Source organism: Triticum urartu, chromosome 6A (assembly GCF_056163025.1).
Source record: "Triticum urartu cultivar PI428250 chromosome 6A, HENAU_Tu73, whole genome shotgun sequence".
Lineage (NCBI taxonomy): Eukaryota > Viridiplantae > Streptophyta > Magnoliopsida > Poales > Poaceae > Triticum > Triticum urartu.
In genome coordinates, this window is record NC_141878.1 from 39,879,798 (window position 1) to 39,896,741 (window position 16,944).

A 16,944-nucleotide genomic window follows, 5' to 3' on the forward strand; every position below is an offset into this window, starting at 1 on the left:
TTTATTGCTTGCCCTCAAAGGGTGCTAGTTATACGGTATATAAAGGCCCCATGGGCTGCTAACAAACTAGAAACCTATGCCTAAACTATTCCTTTATTATAGGAACTAATGTATAAGGACCAGGACTCCTGCCCAGCCTATGCCTCGCCTGTTGCGGCCGGCGGCTGTCGCTCCTGGCCGCGTGGCCCACGCCTGTAGGCCGTGCCCCACATGACATCTCTCTCCCCCTCGACGAGCAGCTCGTCCTCGAGCTGAAAAGCGGGGTAGCGCTCGACGAAACTGTCAAGATCCTCCCATGTAGCTGATGATGCTGCTTCACCCTTCCAGTGGACGAACAGCTGGCGAATGCCGCGTGCTAGTCGTGCACGAGTCACGCGCTCCGGTTCTGGAACAGCCGCCCCGTTGTGGATCGGAGGCAATCCCGGTGGTGCAGTTGGAGGCGTGCCGAAGAACTTCTTGAGGAGGCCCACGTGGAACACGTCATGGAGGCGCGAGCGTGCCGGAAGCTCAAGGCGGTAGGCCACGTCGTTGACGACCTCTGAAATGCGGTACGGCCCATAGAAGCGTGACTTGAGCTTGCCCCTGGTTGGCAGGTTGAGAGAGGACGCGGCGCGCTGGCGAAGACGAAGCCAGACCCAATCGCCCACGTCATGCCGAATGTCCCGATGGCGTCTGTCGTAGCAGGACTTGTAGACCGCTTGTGCCTGCTGTAGACGATAGCGGACGTCCGCGAGTAACTCGTCGTGCTCCGCCATGCTCCTGGCCACTGCGGCCACCCGTGTATCGCCCGGCTCGTAAGAGCGAATAGTGGGAGGGTCATGGCCATACACAAGCTTGAACGGAGTTTCTTGGGTCGCTGTCTGGTAGGCGGTGTTGTATATGTACTCGGCCTAGGGAAGCCACCGGAGCCACTGCCTGGGACGATCCCCCGTGAGACAACGGAGGTACATCACAATGATCTTGTTAGCAGCCTCCGTTTGGCCATCCGACTGTGGATGAAACGCCGTCGTCATGTGCAGCTTGGTCCCGGTGAGGCGCATGAGCTCCCGCCAAAAAGCCGAGGTGAAGACGGGGTCGCGGTCAGAGACCATGGACTGCGGGACGCCATGGAGACGCACAATCTCAGCGAAGAACACCTGCGCCACTGATTCCGCCGTGTACGGGTGGGCCAGCGCCACAAAGTGGCAGTACTTGCTGAAGCGATCCACCACAGTGAGGATAACAGACTTCCCGCCCACACGAGGGAGCGCTTCTATGAAATCGATGCCGACGTCAGTCCACACGGCTGTGGGCACCGACAGTGGCAGCAGCAGACCGGCTGGGTGCAAGTGCTCGGACTTGTACCGCTGGCAAGTACCACAGGCGCGGACATACTCCTGCACCGTCTTGCGAAGGTTAGGTGCGTGGAAGTCGCGGCGGAGACGATGCAGCGTGCGCAGGACGCCTTCGTGTCCGTCATCGTGCACTGTGGTGAGAAGCTCCTGGAGTAGTGGAGACGTTGGCGGGATGTAGAGGCGGCCGTTAAAAGTGACGAGGCCGTCGGAGAGCGCCCACGGCAGCTGCCGAGCGCCTGCCGTGATATCCTCGCGCAGCGCGACGAGTGCTGGGTCGGTGGACGAAGCTTGCCGTAGGCGGTCGATGAAGTCGAAGTGAGGACCAGATATAGCCATGACCCCCGTCTCTTCCGTGTCGCGGCGGGAAAGGGCATCCGCCACCGTGTTTGTACTACCGGCCTTGTACTCCACAGTGAAATCGAACCCCAGTAGTTTGCCGACCCAGTGGTGCTGCGGAATGGTTACCAAGCGCTGGTCAAGGAGGAATTTGAGACTGTAGTGGTCAGTTTTTACCACAAATTGGCGCCCCCAAAGGTACGGTCGCCAATGGCGAATAGCGAGCACCAGGCCAATGAGTTCCCGTTCATATGCCGCCAGAGAACGGTGACGAGGCGCGGCCGGCCGGCTGAAGAAAGCCACCGGGTGCTGATCCTGGAGAAGGACGGCCCCGAAACCGTATGTAGACGCGTCACACTCGACGATGAACGGCCGTGTGAAATCGGGCAACGCGAGCACGGGAGCCGTGGTGACCGCCGTCTTGAGGGCGGTAAAAGCTGCTGCCGCCTCCGGCGACCATGAGAAGTCGTCCTTGCGAAGCAGGGCCGTCAGGGGCGCGGCGACCACGCCAAACTCCTTGACAAACTTGCGGTAGTACCCTGCAAGACCGAGAAACCCCCGGACCGCGCGCGCCGAGCGAGGCTGCAGCCAGTCGGCCACGGCCTGCACTTTTTCCGGATCCATGGCCACTCCGGCCGCGGAGATGGTGTGACCCAGGTAGGAGATCGACTCGTCGGCGAACGAGCATTTGGACCTCTTGACGAAGAGCCGGTGCTGGTGCAGTACGGTAAAGATGGTGCGCACATGGCGAAGATGATCGGCCCACGACTCGCTGAATATGAGGATGTCGTCGAAGAAGACGAGAACGAAGCGGCGCAGGTACGGCCGCAGCAGATCGTTCATGAGTGCCTGGAACGTCGTCGGCGCGTTGCAGAGGCCGAACGGCATCACCAGGAACTCGTAGAGGCCGTCGTGGGTACGGAAGGCGGTCTTTGGGATGTCCTCCGCACGCATCCGCACCTGTTGGTAGCCGGAGCGTAAGTCGAGCTTGGTGAAGAAACGAGCACGCCGGAGCTCGTCGAGGAGTTCGTCCACCACCGGAATTGGAAACGCATCCTTGATGGTGATGGCGTTCAGGGCGCGGTAGTCGATGCAGAAGCGCCAGGACCCGTCGGGCTTGCGGACCAGCAGTATCAGCGATGAGAATGCGGAACGACTTGCTCGGATGATGCCCTGGGCGAGCATGGCGGCGCACTGACGCTCCAGCTCGTCCTTGTGCGCGGCCGGGTAGCGATACGGACGGACGGCCACCGGGGCGGAGCCGGGCAGCAGGGTGATGCCATGGTCGCGGCTGCGGAGTGGTGGTACGCCGGAGGGTTCGACGAAGATGCCGTCAAACTCGGTGATGATGGCGTCGAGGAAATCGCGGCCATTGCATGATTGCAGGGCTAGCCCGTCCGGTCTTGCAAGGCCGCGCCAGCAGACCCGATGGCCCCTCCGCCAGAACGTCATGGAGAGGGCGCGGAAATCCCACAGGATCGGTCCAAGCGTCGCCAGCCATTGCGTGCCCAGGACGACGTCGTAGCCTGCGAGCGGCAATGCGAGGAAATCCTCCGAGAACGCCTCCTGGTCGATGCGGAAGGACACGGCGCGGTATGCGCCCTGGCACGGAACACGCTCGCCGTTGGCCACCGTGACACGCATCTTCTCGGTGGTGGGGGATGGCAGTGTAGCACGAGCGGCCGCCTTCTCGGCGATGAAGTTGTTGGTGGAGCCTGAGTCGATCAGGGCGAGGAGGGAGACACCCCCGAGGGTGATATGCATCTGCATGGTCTCGCTCGTGCGCACGCCGGAGATCGCGTGGAGCGAGATCCGAGGGTCGGCCGGCGAGGCATCAGCGGAGGCCGTGTCGTCGTCGTCGTCCGGCGCCAGGTCGAGGAGAAAGATGCGCTGGCAGACGCAGTTGTGGCCCCTGCCAAACTTCTCATTACAATTGAAGCATAAGCCCAGGCGACGGCATTCCTCCATCTCTGTCTGTGACAGGCGTTTGATTGGGCGCCCTTCCGGCAGACTGGGAGCAGGGGGTGCGGCTGGTAGAGCCGGTGCGGGGGGCGCGAGGCGTGGTACGGGCGCCGGCAGGATGCCCTTCTGCTGAAAACGCACCGGTGGCGCGGAGGTGAGAGCGCACTGGTCGCGCAGCTCCAACTTGCGGGCGAGGCTCATGGCTACGGCGAGGGACTGCGGGTTGTGGATTTTCACGTCGAGGCTGAGGGGTGGCTGGAGTCCCGCGGTGAAGATCTGAACCTTCTGTGTCTCTGATAAGATGCCTGCCCGGGGGAGGAGCGCCTCAAACCGCTCCTGGAAGTCGACTACGGACGTTGTGCGCTTGCACGCCATTAGTTCGCCCAGCGGGTTAGCGCGTAGAGGTGGCCCGAAGCGGAGGTTGAGCAGCTTGGAGAAGCGGCGCCACGGCGGAGTGCCCTCGTCACGCTGGACCTGCATGTACCATAGCTAGGAAGAACCCTCAACGTTGTAGGACGCCATCCAGACTTTTTCCTCCTCGGCGATCCGTTGTTGATGGAAGAAGGACTCGCATCTGCTGAGGAAAGCGAGCGGATCTGACTTGCCGTCGAACTTGGGGAAGTCCATCTTCTGAAACCGGGGCGGGCGATCATTGTGGTGCTGCCCATCGTGGGCGCCGGCAGCGCTCGACGAGGAGGTGGACTTGTCCTTCTGGAGCGCGTCGACGGACGTCTGCAGGGACGCCACCGTTGCAGTCAAGGCCTCGATTATCTTGGCTAGATCAGCGGTGGTTGGTTCTGCCATGCCGGACGTGACCGAGGCGGCGGCGGAAGGTGGCGATGGAGGTGTGCTTGGCGCGGACGCGGAAGAGGATCGCCTGGAACCTGATACCAAGTTGTCAAGGGCCTCGGTGCCCAAGACAGCAGGACCTCGACTACGTAGTTCGTAGTCTCGGGGGATAGGAGCGCTAGGGTTTTTGCCTGGCTGCTCAATGGTGCGGGAGGAGAGGATAGGAGTAGAGGAAGAGGTAGGAGATAATAACTTTATTACTTGCCCTCAAAGGGTGCTGGTTATACGGTATATAAAGGCCCCATGGGCTGCTAACAAACTAGAAACCTATGCCTAAACTACTCCTTTATTATAGGAACTAATGTATAAGGACCAGGACTCCTGCCCAGCCTACGCCTCGCCTGTTGCGGCCGGCGGCTGTCGCTCCTGGCCACGTGGCCCACGCCTGTAGGCCGTGCCCCACATGACAAGAACGGCTACATGCTTGATATACACAAAAATGATCAAAGTATTACATAACCTGCATTACAACTATTAAAGTCCTAGGCAGAAACAAAACAGAGGAAAAGTATAGTTAGAAGGGTATACTTAGGTTGTTTAACAGAGTAGTATGCGCATCATCAGTGGTTTGACACACATGATTAAATGGACATAGTCACATAATCATCTCACAACATTACGTGGTGAGCGACTTGACATGGGCTTGAGTATGAGTGTACCATATGTTGAACAGCAGTCATTTTCTTTGGTTCATTCTACCAGCTTTCCCCAAGTTGTGAGATTTTGTCGCCCATAAGGGTAGTACTAAGTTTGTCAGACATGTTAAAAAGAAAGGAAAAGTTGAACACCTCATAAACTCACCCAACAACCAATAGTAAAATAAAGTCTCTCAAGCAAACACAAATGGGTCGGGTGATTGTTGCCTCCTTTGTCGCTTGCGTCCTTCTGAAAGGAATGCCAAGTTGGTATAGAACTGGGAACCTGGCTTTTGGATAATGGAATCTGCAGGCCATTAGGGAGACCGTGTCCGATTAATTATTCAACAAACTAAGCCATCCCCGGCATGTACCCCACTGCTAGTGCTAGAGTAGCCTTTATAAGTTGAAGGATTGATGATTCACTTTGCAAGCTGCAAGGAACAAGAATACAACACCAGCATCGATCAGGTAGCAGGAGCAATGACAGGGTTTCCCTCTCCATGCGGCGCTTGCAAGTTCCTTCGGAGGAAGTGCGTGAGTGGGTGTGTCTTCGCCCCACACTTCTGCCATGAGCAAGGGGCTGCACATTTTGGCGCCATCCATAAGGTCTTTGGTGCAAGCAATGTCTCAAAGCTCCTCACAGGCCTCCCGTCAATAGACCGCCGCGAGGCTGCAGCCACCATCTCCTACGAGGCACAGGCCAGGCTACATGATCCTGTATATGGTTGCGTCGCGCACATATTTGCTCTGCAGCAGCAGGTTAGTCAGTTCATTACTGTTGCACTCACACCGACTTCAACAACAATTCTATTGCTTTCTGAATTTTCGTTTGATGAACTGCTAATTGCATGGACAGTAATAACTCAAAACTGATGGCATGCAATGTTCTCTTAGGCTGTGAATCTGCAAGCACAGTTGGAGTCACTAAAGGCTCAGGCACCACAAGGGTACACAAATACTTGTTCCGTATCAAGCCCTGAAGAAGACAGTATTAAGGCCAAGGTTATGGCTTACCAGAAAGGGGAAGCTAGGATGCCACGGCCAGCAGAATTATGCCCCGCTGTAAAGAGTGAGAGCGAGAGCTACTTCGGAAATGACCTTATGACCTGTACTTCCATGCAATCTTCTCAGGATTACAACATTTCACATGTATACACGCCTGACTATACAGCCCCGTTTAACGATGAGGGTATCCACAGTAGCACCATGCTTCCCGTTGATATCCAGGAATATCTGCAGGAGAATGGGAATTATGGCACTGAGGACCTCTAGTCAGTTGCCTTTGCATATATCAACTAGGTGTCACATCATGTGTTTGGTAACTGCAAAACTACCAGCAGTCCTCTTTTGGTAATATACAGTTGGTCAGATTATAAGCCATGGATAACCATTGTAGAATGTTCCATGAGCAGCCTGTACTAAAATTCTGAATCAAGCAGGGTGTAGAAGACATGGTTTTTACCAACCATCATTGAAGTATGCTGAAGCTTCATCGTGCTTTTCTAGCTGTCGTGACTTGGCAAGAATCAGAGATGCTGATATGCCGAGCTATGTTTTTTTCCCTCCTATGATCATTAATTCATTGCCTACAAGCCAGACATTTGGTTTAGTGCAACCGAAAAAGAAGTTTCGTGCTTAGGGAATCACAATTAACATTGTAGTTTGTTGTATGGGTCCAAACGATAGGGATGACATAACAGTGCCTCATCTTTGGGATCGAAAAAGAAGCAACATCAAATGGCTGGAAAACATACAAAACTGGGAGGACAGAAAACAGCAAAATAAAACATAACAATGATGGTGGAGCTAACCAAGCTTCTTCTGTCAAGTTCATTTCACACATTCCAAACCAATACGTGGAATGGAAATTAATATCTGATTCAGTTGAACTTGACTAAATAACTAGTTAGGATCATGAGACAGACGCCAAGCTGCCCGCAGCCATGCCACCGAGTGGTGTGGTTCATAGGTGTGTGATAGAGTCAGAAAGCGGAAGAAAAGTCTCCGATTATGATAGAATTAACTAGGAGATGTGGTATGCACGCCTTAATTAGCAAAATGGCGGCCATGGTTTTTGTGGATTAGGAGGCATTCCGTCGAACAGGTTGAGTTCGTGGTGGTACTTGGATTCACAGTAGAGGGAGGCTGACCTGCACGCCTGCACTGCGGCCGGATCACATAGTGTTGGCAGGCGAAGCATTTCGTCTCCAATCAACGGGTCGGCGACATCTGAGGCTCGGACGCCGGCGATCGCCGGAGGCGGCATTCAACCGGCCGGCCGACTTGCCAAACAGGCAAAGCGCCCGTGGGAGTATGGGCCTATCTGTGGGTGGGCTTCCAGGCTTGCAGTCCTACTTTGTCGAATGGGCTTCCAAGTACATTTCAACTCAGCTCTGACACCCCTCAAAAAAAACTCAGATCTTACTATCCCCTGCCTTGATCTTATAAAAAGAAAAGGACTGTCCCAGTGTCCCCTGACCTGCCCCTGAGAAAGAAAAAAAAGTAACTCTGAACTTTTTTCTTCTACAAATAAAATGATGTTCCCACCACTTACTTAAGCTAGCGATGAGGCAATTATATTTACTAATTAATCAACCCTCATCCAAAAAGCAAACAAAATAAGAATTGTACTTCCTCAACTATCGGCAAAATAAAAGGAGACTCTAATTAGTTCAAAGTTGGTCCCTTGAGTGTCAAAACCGTCTGCATTTGTCCTATAGCTCCACACAATTGCTTTTATGGTGACACGACGCGGTTTCAAGCGCAGCAAGATGAGAACAAAAATATCTATAATATCCAAATGAATATCAGAAAGTTAAGCAGTCACGTATCTAGTAAAATTACTAATGATCCTGGGATGTAAAATGAACAACAATTATAAATATTCTGGAAAAGATTGGAGTTTGGCAACAAAATTCAAGAAAACCATGGAACACGACAAATGTATTCAAGAAAACCATGTATACTCGCGATTTCACCTAATTATTAGTTATTTTTCTATTTCCCCTGAACTTTTCTCATTTTCTTTTCTTTCTTTCTTTGTGTTTTCTAAACTTCTACTTTCATGGTTTCTCTATTCTAATTTTTTTACACACAGAAAGAAATTTGTTTCCCCAATTTTTTTCTTTCACTTAGTTGAATTTATAAAAATAGAAAAACTCCATCCGTTTTGTCTTTTCATATATGTCTTTCTGATTACCTCACTTTTCCTGTGATTTTTGTCATAGAAAAATAAATCTTGATGGTTCTAAGAAGTGAGAGTCTAGCTCATTTTATTTTCACGGGGAGAGCCTAGCTCACTTAGTTGGGCATGAGGGTATATAATTCCACCGTCTAAGTTCAAGTCCTCCTAGTCCTAAGCATGCATCCGAATTCATAATTATATTTTGGGGACTCCCTTGAATTCATTTTAAAATAATCAGTATGGTTTTGGCACCATCGAGAGACCAAAAGTTCCCGTATTGAAATCAATTTAAACCTTGGCAATAATTGAGAGACCAAAACATATCTTTCTCCTTCCATTTACCCAAACATGTGGACAACTAGGATTACATTGTCGTCTACTTGTTCTAGAACGTGTAACAAGGAGAATGGGCAAGCTGTTTTTCTTTAGGAAAGAATGGGTGAGTTGTTGTTCTAGCAAGTTGTGTTTGCTTTTAGCATGACCGAGTACGCGTGTCGAGTTTAGAAGCAAAGCTTACTCTAAACTAACCAACAAGCAGGATTAATCAGATAAACAAACTGTGCATGACCATGACAGGCAGGATCATCGATCTTTGATTAGTACTTGGCCTGGTTAGTAGTGTTACTTGGCAACTTGTGCTTAGGACCACCACTAATAGAGCCAAAAGGAATCTCATCACTACTTATCTGTACTTTTAATTAACCGGGGATCGAAGCTAGCTACTAATTGGGACTTGCATGCTCTAATATCACTCGAGCCCAAGCCCCCATTCCATTAGAATACTAGCTTATATTTCTTTTGCTTTGTAGTAGGCGCGCTCGCTGAATTCCTATTATTAAAATTTGTATAGTAATCGTAGTGATCTAAAAGATCTTATAAAACTTTGCAGAGGGAGTAGTATTTATTTGGTGTTGATGCTATTGTTATTTTTCTTTATAGATGGTCGTCAAACTAAAATGTTTAACTGGAAAAAAAATCTATAATGACGTGCATTTTGGATCAGAAGCAATATATTACAATTAGCGGAGAGGAAATCCGCTTCTTCATGTCTCTATAGTAAATATTACCAGATGATCACCGCCTCTCGACCTTGAGGATACCCACAACTTGCAAGATCGAGGGTTGTTACAACAGAGTGGAGGATGGTCGACGGTGTGGATGCACTGTAGCTACATTTCAAGTTGATTGATAGTAATGTTGTAATATGTAAGTTGATCATGGTTTTGGCAAAGATTTCCCTTTTTCTTTTGGCAAATAGAAAAACAGCAGGGATGCGGAAAAGCGGAAGTCGTGGAGTAGGAAGGAAAAATGATTTATTTTTTAACATAGTGTAGGCATAGACGCTCATATAAACGCAGATACACTCACCCCTATGAACCCATGCACACCCTATTATTATAAGCACCTTCGAGAGACTGAGCACATCATCTTAGGATTGGCGAAGTCATCATGTGTATGGCTTCAGCAACAAAGAAATGCAATGCATGCATGCATTCTCTGATGATATTCCAAACACTAGTGTTAAACATATATACTCAGGTGTCACCACACCTCGCCAATTAAATTTTCCATCTATAATTAGTACAATATATTTTAATCTCTCAACTTAACTTTTCTCGAAAAGGAGGATTGCCCCGGCCTCTACATTACAAAGATGCATGCGGCCATATTATTAAAAAAAGTCTCCAACGAGTACGAAGTGTGGTACAAGTTTTGAAAAGTAAATAAAAGATACACAAGGCCACAACCGACACAAATAAGAATAGATGCCTATACACATATCCTATTGTTGTACCGCCATCCAAACCGGTTGTAGGTATCCCCCGTGCTACCATCTCACAATGGTTGCACCCATAAGCTATATGCTCCTTGGCTTCCGCATGACTAAGTAACAACCACGTATGTATCCAGGAAGTTGCTCTGTAGATGACCTGCAAAAAATTGGTAATGTTCTGTATGTTAGAAATGATGTCGTTTCGGTAGCTCCATTTTGCTCAAATTAATGCACATACTCTGACTCGAATATGTGTTGCTAGTTTAAGATCCACCACATTAAGTCAAGTCCCAAATGAAGTGTCTATGTTATTAAGTGGGCTAACATTAAAGGCCACGTGCATTGTGCGCCACAGTAGTCTGGTCAGTGGGCATTGAAAGAACAGATGTTGGATCGATTCATCACAATTGCAAAAACAACATCATTTGCTACCCTCCCAACGACGTTTTGCCAGGTTGTCTTTGGTCAAGATCACTTGTGAACAAACCACATAATAACTTTTATCTTTAGGTGCACCTTAATTTTCCCAATGTGTAGTGATTTGGGGATTCTCTCAACTTATGAATCAAGACAATGTGATCTGGAATCACCATGATATATATTGAGATCTCTGGTGCGTGATGTCGTCATATTTTATTGCTACATCGTGTGTTGTAACACAATTTTAGTTGATGAGAAAATGGCTCTGTGCATCCATTTGATTCATAGGCCAGGGGTTTATTCTCCCATCTAGAAAAAGGAAAAACAAGTTGACAATTGTATACCATAGATTTCTCTACTCTATAGGATCATTGATCATCTCCATTTTGTATACAAATCAGCTTATGTAAAGTATTCAGAATTATGGTATTGAAAATTACTCTCTCTGTTCACAAATATAAGATGTATATTTCAATATGAACTACATAAAGACTAAAATGGGTGAACAAACACACTCAAACATGTCTATTTACATCTGATTTACAAAAAAGTTAGAATGTCTTAGGGCCTGTTTGATTCACAGGATTCTAAAAACACGGGAAAAGGAAAAACATAGGATTGGAATGCCATGCTCATCTCAACTATAGATGATTTTTGGTTGTTTGATTGCATCATAGAAAAACAAAGGATTCTTTCAAAGAAATTTGAGTGGATGCTAGAAATCTATGGGAAGTAGTACAAAAAATCCTTAGAAAAAATCATATAGGATTCGATCCTATGAAGCAAAAAACCAACATAGTAAAAATTCCTAAGGATTCTAACACACTAAAATTATTATGATAATCCTTTGAATCAAAGGATCCCTTATATTTGTGTTAGATTTAACAGAAATAAACCAGTTGGTATGGGATGGTGAGTGTATGTCAATCCACATTTGATGGTAGGTGACTAATTTTTAAGTGTATACTTAGTGGCAGCAACAAAAATACCATGATCTAAAAAACGACACCAATAGTGGTCCATGAAACCATACAAATGAAGGTATGTGGTACCACTAGTGTTATGACGCACAACACGAAAAAGCCATGTATATATACTACGCTACGGACCAGGGAATTTTCTTGCCACGAGCCTTATATCCCTATATGTGAGCTATCTTTGATAGTGGAGGTTCTAAAACGGAAGAAATATTTCTTCACACCCATAAGCCGGCTCAGAAGCGCGCGTCTTCGGTTCCCACCAAACCGGCGAGACTGCCATAGAGCCTACATATGTGTTACGTAGATACTTGGCTCGATGATCATTTCTATTTTTATATACGTGTTACGTTGAAAAGTATACGCTACCTTTTAACATAAATAAACTGGTTGGTTGGGCTGGCAATATGTGCAAATCCACATGTGATGGTAGCAGGATAGCTAGCTTAATTAATTTTTAAGCATATTCTCAGATGCAGCTTTGAAAATACCTTGCTATAAAATGGTGCCAGAGTATAGCGTGGTCCATGCAATCATACGAAGTATTTTCAGCTTTGTATATCTGGGAGTTGTACTCCCCACCACGTTACCCACTGTAAAATAAAAGGGGTGCGCTAGCTTAGCCTTATGCAAATTTAAAAACAGTGGCATCATGTACACATACTAAATTACTAATCATATATACATACTAGCATACTAATCATATATACTAGTATGCATAACATGTGTATCGATCGATCTGTATTTAACTTAACTAATTAGTTTGCAGGCAGGTGTTGAGCAAGTAGAACCGGAAGGTACCCATCAACACACCTCATGCACCCTCTCCATGACAAAGCTCGCTTACTCAGCTTGCAACAAGCAAGTCTTGGTCTTCCTCTTCTACCCTCTAGCTAGCTAGCTAGCTTTCTCGACCCCCCAAGAAAAAGAGGAGCAACCAAAATCTCATACTAGATCGATTGATGGGAGCTAGCTGGTTTCATTAGCTGCAATTTCATGGCGCATAAGGTATTGATATTTTTTTCCTCCTAGCTAGCTAGATCGATCAGGTTTTTCGATCCAGGGCCCTTTACCGTCTTGTTTTTGTTCATGAAATCAAAAGCTGACAAGGAGCGGATTCCCAATCCCCAGTTCCCCACGCACATATGCTGAATATCCCATCTATATTTCTAGCTCGTTTTCTTCGATCTCTTGTGTGTTTGACATGAAGCTTCTCTGATCTTCATTTGTGTGCACAATTTCAGATCCAGGGCATCATGGTGAAGCTAGCTCTGCAAGAAGTCAACTAATCAAGAAAGCTTGCTAGCCGCCCTTGGAACTACATAGGGAAGAAGAAGACCAGATCAGCTGTAGCACATAGAGTTAGGTTAGGTGGAGAGATGGCCAACAGGTGGTGGGACGAAGGGCGGCTGACGGAGGCGCCGGCAGCTGCATCAAGCCTCGCCAGCGACCAGAACCGGCAGCAGCTGGAGGACGCCATGGCGGTGCCCAAGGTGGACGGGGAGAGCAGCCACAGCGGCGGAGGGAGCGGGCAGGACGACGAGCACGAGCCCAAGGAGGGCGCGGTGGTGGTGCCGGCGAACCGGCGCCCGCGCGGCCGGCCGGCGGGGTCCAAGAACAAGCCCAAGCCGCCCATCTTCGTCACGCGGGACAGCCCCAACGCGCTGCGCAGCCACGTCATGGAGGTGGCCAGCGGCGCGGACGTCGCCGAGGCCATCGCGCACTTCTCCCGCCGCAGGCAGCGCGGCGTCTGCGTGCTCAGCGGGGCCGGCGCCGTCGCCGACGTCGCCCTGCGCCAGCCCGCCGCGCCCGGGGCCGTCGTCGCGCTCCGCGGCCGCTTCGAGATACTCTCCCTCTCCGGCACCTTCCTCCCCGGGCCCTCGCCGCCGGGGTCCACCGGGCTCACCGTGTACCTCGCCGGCGGGCAGGGGCAGGTGGTCGGGGGCAGCGTGGTGGGCGCGCTCACCGCCGCGGGGCCCGTCATGGTGATCGCCTCCACCTTCGCCAACGCCACCTACGAGCGGCTGCCGCTGGACGACGCCGAGGAGGACCACCAGCTGGAGGCCGCCCGCATGCACGGAGCCCCCGGCGGTGGTGTCCCTCCGATGATGGCCGGCGACCCCTCGGCGGCGGGGATGCCGATGTACGGCGTGCCGCCGAACCTGATGCCGGGAGGCGGTGGGCATGCGGCGCCGGAATGGGCGGCGCATGCACGGCCGCCCTACTAGCTACCTAGCATCAATCAATCAGGAGTAGTCCATGTGTCGACGATTCCAAGCATCAAGTTCAGCTAGCTCCTCCCATCGTCCTCATCGAAATCCATCCTACCAATAACTAGACTTGCATTGCATATATTTAGCAGCTGGTAAGTAACTAGAATCTCTGATTTTGCTTTGCTTATTATCTGCCAAAAATCATTTTGGAGTTGCTTGCTCCGATTCATGTATGAGGAATTATAAATGAGCTCCTTTTACTGCCTGCAGATTGGTTATTAGTGATCATATAGTAAAAACAGAACTCTCCAAGTGTGTGACTCTTATATACCCCATCTCTGACTATTGCATGCGTATGTATCCTCCCTGCATAATTCACAAAGTTCCTTTAACTTAACTAGTTATATATGTGAAGGAATGGTGAATATATATGTATTTATGCAATTGTAGTATGAACACAAGAAGCCTGGCATTGCTGAGAAATATTTATAATGAATTCACATTTCTTGCAAGATTAACCAGTTCTGCTTGGACCAATGGATCAATGTATACAACATAATTATGAAACTGGATCTTCTGTTTGATTAAACTAAACTTTATTTGAGTCATTTTTCCACATGTTTTAATCGCTTGATGTTGCTCATCCTTTAGTTACTGAATCTCATTCCACATTCCTAGCAATGTTATGATAGGTTGATGTTGCCATGACTGCACAAGGTGGCCATGTGTGGTCATTTCATCAAGTTTATGAAACTTTTTGATTCGCATGATCCCCAAACATAGGAATAGGAAAGACATGAGAATTTGGTACAATGAAATGTTTTTTATCATTTATGCCACTAGTTGTGTCCCACTACTCGTTTATGCCATTGCTTGAAAATGCCACTGCTCTGTTAGGCACATGCTAAAAAAGCCACTACAAGCCATTACTATCAGCTCAAAGTTCGTTTACAATATTATATGACCAAAATACCCATGGAAAAAATGACAGCTCTCCCTATATCTCGCTACAATAAAGTGTGTGTCCCACTCAACCCCAAAGTGTGTTCTTATTTTCCTCTAAAATTATTTGGTTGATTGCTTCTGGTAAGTAGGCCTCACAATTATCATTGTGAGATAAAGAGAGCTAACATGCGGGTGTAGGGGTATTTTGGTCATATAACATAGTCAACTAGTTTGACATGACAGTAACGGTGTTTGATTACATTTTTGAGCAAACATCTAATGGAGCGATGTCATTTTTTTTAGGTGTCTAATAGCATATTTGAGCAAGCATCTCACAAAACGATGGCATTTTTGAGCGGTTGTAACTTTTAATGCAAAACTGAATAGTGGGACACAACTAGTGATATAAATGATATAAACCATTTTTTTATTTGAGAGTTGACTGTATATTGACATAAGCAATAGTTGTGGGTGTATGGTTGTAGCACCAAACAATGAAAAAAAACTTTTAGGGTTAAGTGCATTGACTATATAGTTGTCTTGGACAGGAGGAAAAATCCCAACATGTTAAAACTTCAAAAGTTTGATTGACCAAACCACTACAGTAACCAAAACATAAGGCGTAGTTTGAGTGTCCAAGTGCATGTTTTGACCGTGAATCTCCCGTACAATGTTTACCCGGTTACAAAACTATAACAACACGGAAATGTTTTGAAAAATATATTTGATGGTGGCTATGTTATGTAACATAAATTATATATGGTCAAAGCATTATATTGGATAGTCAAAGTAAGTTAGTACGGTTTGTATACAATGGCGTGGTCCAATATTCGTCTCGCTCGCGTGCTTGCATCGGACAGATCGGTATTGTAAAAGGTTGAGTAGCCAGCAGCTGCCCCCATGGAATCAAAATTTGAAACCAAAAGCAAATTGATCCTAGTGCACATTGGTGCTGAAAATGAAAATAGTATCATCCTAGCTACCTAGGGGACCGATCGATATGCTCGCTGGCCGGTTATTAGAGGTGCATGCCTGTACTAATTTCAGCTCGGCTCAGATACGTGTGTGCGTTCTTCCATTATTATAGTCGGTGCATACTTGCATATACGTTCATGCATAGTATAGGTAGCAGAGAATGTGTAATAAAGCTTAAAAGGCGGCTTCCTCTCGGTTTTTCTCTCTCTCGAAAAAAAAAGCTCTAGACGCGTCGGGTGGATAGTATAGGTAGTAGAGAATCCCGGTGGCTTCGCTCTGGTTAGTAGTCTAATTAGGTTTTAGGGGTTTTTAATCCTTGCGGGCGGCGCTCGGATGGATAGTGACACTTCTTCTTTAAGTTTGTCTTTCAGGTTTCGATGCTCCTTGCATATGAATGAAAGAAATGAAATAGATGAGACATTCTTTAAGCAAGCATCTATCCTTAAACATAATTCACCTGTTAAAACTCTTGAAGATCCTCTACCACCCAAGAGCGATCCTGTGTTTGAATTAAAGAAACTACCCGATACACTTAAATATGCTTATCTTGATGAAAAGAAGATATATCCTGTTATTATCAATGCTAACCTTTCAGAGCATGAAGAGTTTGCCTGTCTTGGCGTAGTCGACAAACCTCCGGCGTAGATTCATATCGTCTCCTTCGGGTGGTGAGGTCAGTGTTTCTTACATGTGACGAGATCTGGTGACAGGTGCTTCAGATCTATTCAAGAGTTCAACGGCGACGACTGTAGATTCAAGACGCTAGTCCTTAGGGACACATGCACGAAGACTTCCCGGTTGTCATTGACAAGGTCAAGCCGGCTCCGGTAAGTGAGCGGTGACAAAGGCGCGTCGGCGGATCATTCTGACGATAGTAGTGGTCTCGGAATCTCAATATAATTTTTATTATGTTTGAAATGCTTTGTACTTTCGATGAACTTTATAATAGATCTGGTCATTTTTGCAATAAAAGGTTATATACATAGCGAGATGCACTGGATTTGTTGGTTGAAGGATATTAACAAAAGCGGCTGCAACAATCATTATTAAATTTTAGTTACTTGTATGCTTTTTTTCTTAGCGATTGTTTTTCTTTTTGCTGTTGGAGATGCATACTTGCCAAATGTTGCCAACCTACTCCCTTTGTTTCAAAATATAAGGTGTATTAGTTTTTTGAAAAGTCAAACATGTGTATATTTGACCAAGTTGTTAGAAAAAAAATACGAATATCTACAGTACCTAATTTGTATCTTAGATCCATCACGAAAAGTAGTTTCATATTTTATTTATTTTTATTCTATATGTCAATATTTTATTCTATAATATTGATCAAACAT

The 16,944-nt window shown here is 47.6% G+C and overlaps 2 protein-coding genes across 3 annotated transcripts; both read left to right on the forward strand.

The window, feature by feature from the left end:
• The first annotated feature begins 4,906 nt into the window (after window positions 1-4,906).
• LOC147963654 (uncharacterized) lies at window positions 4,907-6,680 on the forward strand. The gene is made up of 2 exons (XM_087531122.1): window positions 4,907-5,878; window positions 6,014-6,680. The coding sequence occupies exons 1-2, from the start codon at window positions 5,534-5,536 to the stop codon at window positions 6,389-6,391; spliced, it is 723 nt and encodes a 240-aa protein (XP_087387248.1). The 5' UTR covers window positions 4,907-5,533; the 3' UTR covers window positions 6,392-6,680.
• A 5,561-nt stretch (window positions 6,681-12,241) lies between these two features.
• On the forward strand, window positions 12,242-16,598 carry LOC125517435 (AT-hook motif nuclear-localized protein 20). Of its 2 annotated transcripts, XR_007287601.2 has the most exons (3): window positions 12,242-12,482; window positions 12,719-13,839; window positions 13,958-16,598. XR_007287601.2 is itself a non-coding variant. In XM_048682638.2 (2 exons), exon 2 carries the CDS (start codon window positions 12,854-12,856, stop codon window positions 13,700-13,702), a length of 849 nt encoding a protein of 282 aa, XP_048538595.1. In that variant the 5' UTR covers window positions 12,242-12,482; window positions 12,719-12,853; the 3' UTR covers window positions 13,703-16,598. The 2 variants fall into 2 exon arrangements, 1 of the variants encoding a protein (XP_048538595.1); XM_048682638.2 differs by having other exon boundaries at window positions 12,719-16,598.
• Window positions 16,599-16,944: the final 346 nt, after the last annotated feature.

Coding starts and splice junctions, on each gene's coding strand:
- LOC147963654 (XM_087531122.1), top strand. CDS start 5,534: ATGATTCACTTTGCAAGCTGCAAGGAACAAGAATACAACACCAGCATC. Junction 5,879..6,013: donor TATTTGCTCTGCAGCAGCAG/GTTAGTCAGTTC, acceptor ATGTTCTCTTAG/GCTGTGAATCTGCAAGCACA.
- LOC125517435 (XM_048682638.2), top strand. CDS start 12,854: ATGGCCAACAGGTGGTGGGACGAAGGGCGGCTGACGGAGGCGCCGGCA.